The 6,026-nt window shown below is 38.3% G+C and overlaps 2 protein-coding genes across 6 annotated transcripts in view; one reads left to right on the forward strand and one right to left on the reverse strand.

The window, feature by feature from the left end:
* Positions 1-5,742, reverse strand: part of trim35-28 (tripartite motif containing 35-28) — a 12,484-nt gene extending 6,742 nt beyond the window's left edge. For all 4 annotated transcript variants that reach the window (XM_024267832.2, XM_024267831.2, XM_024267829.2 and 1 more), the window contains exon 1: positions 5,641-5,742. The gene's annotated coding sequence lies outside the window, so the exon portion shown is untranslated. The remainder of the gene's footprint in view (positions 1-5,640) is intronic.
* Positions 5,743-5,783: 41 nt separating this feature from the next.
* Positions 5,784-6,026, forward strand: part of cxcr3.1 (chemokine (C-X-C motif) receptor 3, tandem duplicate 1) — an 11,576-nt gene continuing 11,333 nt past the window's right edge. The window contains exon 1 of one of the 2 annotated variants that reach the window (XM_024267845.2): positions 5,784-5,869. In XM_024267845.2, the coding sequence (XP_024123613.1) occupies positions 5,789-5,869 (81 nt within the window). In that variant the 5' untranslated portion in view covers positions 5,784-5,788. The remainder of the gene's footprint in view (positions 5,870-6,026) is intronic. The other variant, XM_024267846.2, reaches the window with a different exon arrangement.

Here is a 6,026-nt window from a genome sequence, read left to right on the forward strand (position 1 = left end):
TGTCATGCTGATGGTAAATCTTAAATCCTCAAGACTGATTCAAAAATAATCACGTAAAAAAAACACACTCCTAAAATTAGTGGCTATCTTTTCTTATTTTGTAATGAAAGAAGTCAAAAGTGCTGCTGAATTAAATTGCTAAGAATAATTGAATAGCTGTACTATTTTCTTTGAAACCTAAATATCCCCTAAACATGCATAACCATTGAACTAATGTATCTATTTCATTTTTGTTAGTATAACTAATAGGAAAACTTAGCTTGATGGTTGTTTTGCTAACAGAAAAATAACTTATTGAAGTTTTATTAATTTTCTTGTTATGTATTGTTTAAAATGAAAAAAAAAAATGATTGCACTTTGACGTGCTTCTGTGTGGGATTAATGCTTATAGAAAAACCAAGGAAACTTATTATTTTGGGGTTGAAATTACCTTGTGGATTACTATATGGATTATTGCAACAATAAAAGTAATTTAAAAATAAGTAATTTTCCTTTAATTCTAAGATTTAGTTTATGAGTCATTTATACTGAAAATCCGAATCACTTTTTTTTTCTAACTTTACCAAAGTCGACTTAATGCAATTCTGCCACCTCCTGCACTGGAGTGTGTGTTTGATCTCACACACCTAAAGTTTTAAAATGAGTTCTCTTATAACAATCTTACACTTTTCTTGTCTCTTCCTAATAAGTTCTTAAAGCTTAGAATGCCGTCACCCCTAATTTATTCTTTGACTTTTCCTCTTTTTTTTTTTTTTTTTTGCTAGTAGGCAAACAGTAACTACATAGACATTCTCTACCGCCATCCACTGGAGAGGGGGATTACACACCCAGGAGAAGAAAGTTATCTTATTGCATTCTGTATTTATGGTTTTGCCCCAAATCGACCAATTCAGCTTTTAGTCAAGCATTTATTCTTTCATCTATCTATTTCACACTTGGTTACAGTTCCATTTTTTGGATAGTATTGTATTATGTAAAAAAAAATCTGTTGCTGTTCATGGTAGCAGTCAAGAAATGAAAAAGTCAGACACAGAGAGGATAGAAGATAGCAGACAGGAGTACATGGAGATGCAACACAAGGTGAAAGTGGACAGGCCAAACAAAGGGAGCATGAGGAGTTTGATGACAGACTTAACACAAAAAGAGGAAGAAGTGAATCCCTACTGGGTTGGATGTGCAGCAAGTGATCCATCCATCCATCCATCCATCCATCTTCATGGGCGCTTCTTCCCTTTCAAGGTCGCGGGGTGCCGGAGCCTAACCCGGCTACTGAAGGGCGAAGGCGGGGTACACCCTGGACAGGTCGCCAGTCTGTCGCAGGGCCACAATCACACACACGTTCACTCTCACATTCACACCTAGGGGCAATTTAGAGTCACCAATAAACCTATGAAGCATGTTTTTGGACGGTGGGAGGAAGCCGGAGTCCCCGGTGAAAACCCACGCATGCACGGGGAGAACATGCAAACTCCACACAGAAAGGTCCCAGCCGGGAGTCGAACCGGGGCCTTCTCGCTGTGAGGCAAGAGCGCTAACCACTGCGCCAATAAAGCAGAAATATTAGGTAAGCACAAGTTTTGCACATCCAGCAGATGGCGTGAAATGCCCATCAAAACTAAACTCATATCTAAAGGAAATCACCTTGTGGTTCAGATCAGCCAAACTCTTGAATCTCCCTAGTCATTTCATAGCCATTGAGGATTTTCATTTAGTAATAAAGAAACTTTCACTTATTGATCTGTGGTGTTCTGGTTTCTTAGTTCAGCCTCAGGGCTCTTGAATCTTGGTAGTGCCTACTAATATGCGTTGTGTAATGTATACATTTACAGATTCCCATTTCTTACTAAATTGTCAAAGCCTCTTGTTATAGTTGGTTTCAATCACTACAAAGCTTGGAAGCTAATGAAAGCCATCTTACAGTTTAAGAAAAAGGGGTTTAATATTGTTTCTGGTGTGCAAACAGACAGTAATGACTCCAAGGATAATCAAAGTGAAGAAAGTGTGAATGGTGACTTGTTCGGGGTATTCCTCTGCCTGGAATAGGCTCCAGCAACTCCCCAACCCTGCCCTGCACAGGACATAGAAGATGGATAGATGAATGGATGAGTGTAGACAAATGATTTACTTGTCATGAATTTTCAGTTGAAAGGTCAAGTTGTAACTTTTTAGGCAACTTTGTTTCAGTCTGGTAGTGCTGAAACCAATGGAAATTATTTATTTATTATAATGTTTGTGTAACCTTCTGTTACAAAGCAAATGACAAAAATGTAAAAGTCAAAAAGCAGTAGATACATTACAAGAAAACAAAACTGAAAGCAACACCGTGGAACAATCGAGATTTGGCTTTTTTCCACAGAAAAACACAGATGATTGTGTGATAGATGTCTGAGTGGGTTGGTTTGGTTTTGAGGTGTCTGAAAACCCTATTCCAAACTGCCTTCTGCGCCTTTGGCCATCATGTTCACACTGAAATGATGCAGCTGATGATACATTGGTGACAGTCAGATGTCACAGGGTCAAATGAGACACTCAAACTGTATGCACTGTAGCAGTTCAGGATTAGATCTTTTACCTTCTGGCGTTACATCAACTTATAGAGCAATGCGAGCGATTCCTTTTCAGATGGCAGAATCAAATATTTAAATACAGACATAAAGGGACAAATAGTAGAATACAGCAACAATCTGATGGGGGGGGTGTTGGTAACACAAAGAGACTCTAGGGTACTACATATTTGGCCTTATCCTGGTGTAAGTCCAGCAACTTAGTCATCTCCCACAATTTGGTCATCTATAATAACCGTTTAAATTCCAGACAATTGTTGATTAAAAACGTACTTAAAAAAATAAACAATAACTATAAGAAACACATTCCTCAATGTATGTAAATTAAAATGACTGGCATAAATGTTATAAACTCCACAGGCAAATAAGCTGCTGAAAAAAACATACTTTAAATTTAAAGTCTATTGTGTTTATTATTTTTATAATGATGATAAATAGTTAAGATTTGATAAATCTTATTTACAGGTAACCTGGTCATGTGGTCATCACAAAACCTAAAAAAAACACCAAAAAATGGATATTTGTTCTCAAATAAACATTTTTTTTTTCATTATAAAAGCCTTTTAGCAAAATCACTTTGTTCTCTTGTTGTTTTGGACGGAAATCATCATGCTTTGAGATATTTTCCATTCTTGCTTTTCTGTTTTTCTTCATGAAAGTTTTAAAATTGTCAAGACACTGACTGCAGCAAAATTGATGTTTTTTTTCACACCCACACAAGACACGTTTGAACAGAACCTGCTTGTCGTGAAAACGTTTTTTTTTCTTCTTTCCATTACTGAATGCCGTCACATAATTTTACAGAGTACAAACAACCAGCGTCAGGAATTTTACAAACGAGGGGGCTGACGTAACACGATAAACCACTTTTTAACACATATTTATTTTTTTGTTAATTTCCTGAAGGGTGACATTATTTAGACCTATTTCTGTGTGCTAATTTTTTCATAAATATTACTATTACTCATAACAAACATTTAATATTGGTGAAAGTAGCAGATTTTAATAACAAAAATAGTTTGATTTTATGATTTAAAAAAAGATTTTTCCCCCCCAAAAAACTGCTTTTTTGTGAAGTTTTAAGTTCCAGCAAAGAATTTTTTTATTTATCATTCGAAAAACAGCATAAAAAGGGAAAATGAAACAGACAAATATTTACAGGTAATGACAAAAACTTTGTTCTTTGACTCTTGTTAGCAACAAAAGGATGAATGTATGACATCCATAGCCTATTGGAGGTCTTTGGAAGTCTTTGTGACGTTGTCATGTTGGACGTAAGTAACATAACTTTCCTTCCTACTGAGGAAGACGAGAAGCCCCATTCTTGTTAACATGTTCCGACAAAGGTTTTTTCCGCTTGGTCTGTTGGTCAGACATGTCTTGTACTGTTTCCTACTACATTCTCTGAACAATTACCAGTTGTTCTGATGTATATGCACATGCAGAAAAAAATAGCAATAATAAACCAGTCTTGGCTCATGTGAAGTCTTGGATGACCCTCCACAAAAGGGGCCACCCACATGGACTCATGTGTTTTGAAATAATTGAACATGGACTAATTCCTTCCAAAGCTCTTTCCCAAGTTCCGATAGCATGAAGGACACTTTGCCCCAACCAACAGAGGGCCCCTCCAAAACCCTTTTAGTCTATTGACGTGTCCTGGTCAAGGACTTACAGTGGTGGTGGTTCCTGTTCCAGCCCTTCTGGTGACCCACACTGCGGTTAAAGTCACTGAAAAACTGACTTGGAAAGCTTGCTAACCTTCTTCTGGGACCCCAGCCAGCAATGCCGATGAAGGACACTCTGGGCAGACACAGCAGACTCAAAGAGTACAAGAGGTTGCGGCCTCCCCAAAAAGCTTCCATGGAGCCGATTTGACTGTTTATGCCATCAAAGGTCAGAGCTGGTCTCATGTAGTGTGGAATACAAGCCCCCATGGCTTCACCACCTTGTGATTATCCATCCATCAAAGTTTCTGCCGACCGGCAATCAGATATGTGATCGCCTGGCTGTCACCCGATTTTGTGATGATGTCATCCCCGCCTGTCACTGGACTGCCACCACACAACCTCGAAGTGTGCGGACAGCCACTGACCGATGTCAACTTTTAGAGAAAATTTGTCAGATCGTCATAAAATTGTAACTTTTTCTTAAAACCTCCACGGCCAACATGCAGCATGCAAAAAAAATCAATTGCCACCTCACAATCACAAATGTGTGATATGTGACCGCAGTCTAATAGAAACATCGTTGGACGGGCTCAAATGGGACAAATGCTGCAAATTAGGTTTTGCTACAAGCATCATGATATGAGCATGGGAGTGCTGCTTTGCTGCATGTCTATATTTTTGTATCCGTCCCTATTAAATATATAAATTCAAATTCAAATTATTTGTCACGACGGTTAATGTGGATTTCACACATCACCCATGTGTTGAAAAGACCCACATTCACAAGAAACATTAGACTATAAAAGCAACAAGGAAGTTGGGTTGTACAAGCTCACTGTGCTGCTGTAAATATTTTTTATTTTTTTTAACCAAGAATGTTTAATTTAAACCATTTAATGTAATCTCAAATATATTTTAAATATATTTTCTTATCCTAATGAGTCCAAAAGAACTGCATCAGCATAACTGCCTCTAATGACCCCAATCTAACATCTTAAGAGTTATAAATGTACAACTGGCACAACCTAGCAACAGAGTAAAAACACAACTGGATTTTAGGAAATAATAACTTGCTGGTCCGTTTTTGTTTTTTTCAGTTCCTCGTATGGCATATTTCCATAGTTTCGTATAGGTGCATGGTTAAGCAAAGCATGTTACAAATGAATTAAGGATTTCATGCAAAATACATAAAAACAGCAAAGAAATGTGTGATAAGGACAAATAAGTGGTATTAAGCAGAGCTTTTATGACTCTTGGATCTGTGGTTTTCTTTTTTTTTCTTTAAAAGAGCTCACGACTTCTACTTGATCACCAGCATTTCCATTTCCCTCACTCACCGCATGTGCTGCATGAACGCTGCAGAAGTCTGAATGCAGACAAAAGGTGTGAAAAAAACAGGAACAAACCTGATGCAGGGGAAACGGATGAGTGTGTGCACTCACAGGTGTCCTGAGCGCGTTGTCTTGTGGCTACATTTTTAGTGCGAGTGTAGCAGTGGTCTGTGCAGCTGCACTCAATCTCACAATCACCGACTACCTGGGGAAAGGTATAAAAATGGTTTGGCTCACACTATGGCAGTCTGATGCACTGTTCCCAGCCACACCTGTTTGCCAGCTCTCCACTGGGTTGGGTAAGGTCAGCCTTGCTGTCTCATATTGGACTGAATTGTAATTCAAGTTTTAACTGTTTTTATATATCCTGCCTAGAACGCCAAGTGTGGCAAACTGGAAATTACTGGGGGTTGGGTACAACTCAAAAGGAAACAACGCCACCCCGGAATGCAGGGTCCGGG

This window comes from Oryzias melastigma, linkage group LG16 (genome assembly GCF_002922805.2).
Source record: "Oryzias melastigma strain HK-1 linkage group LG16, ASM292280v2, whole genome shotgun sequence".
In the NCBI taxonomy this organism is placed as follows: Eukaryota; Metazoa; Chordata; class Actinopteri; order Beloniformes; family Adrianichthyidae; genus Oryzias; species Oryzias melastigma.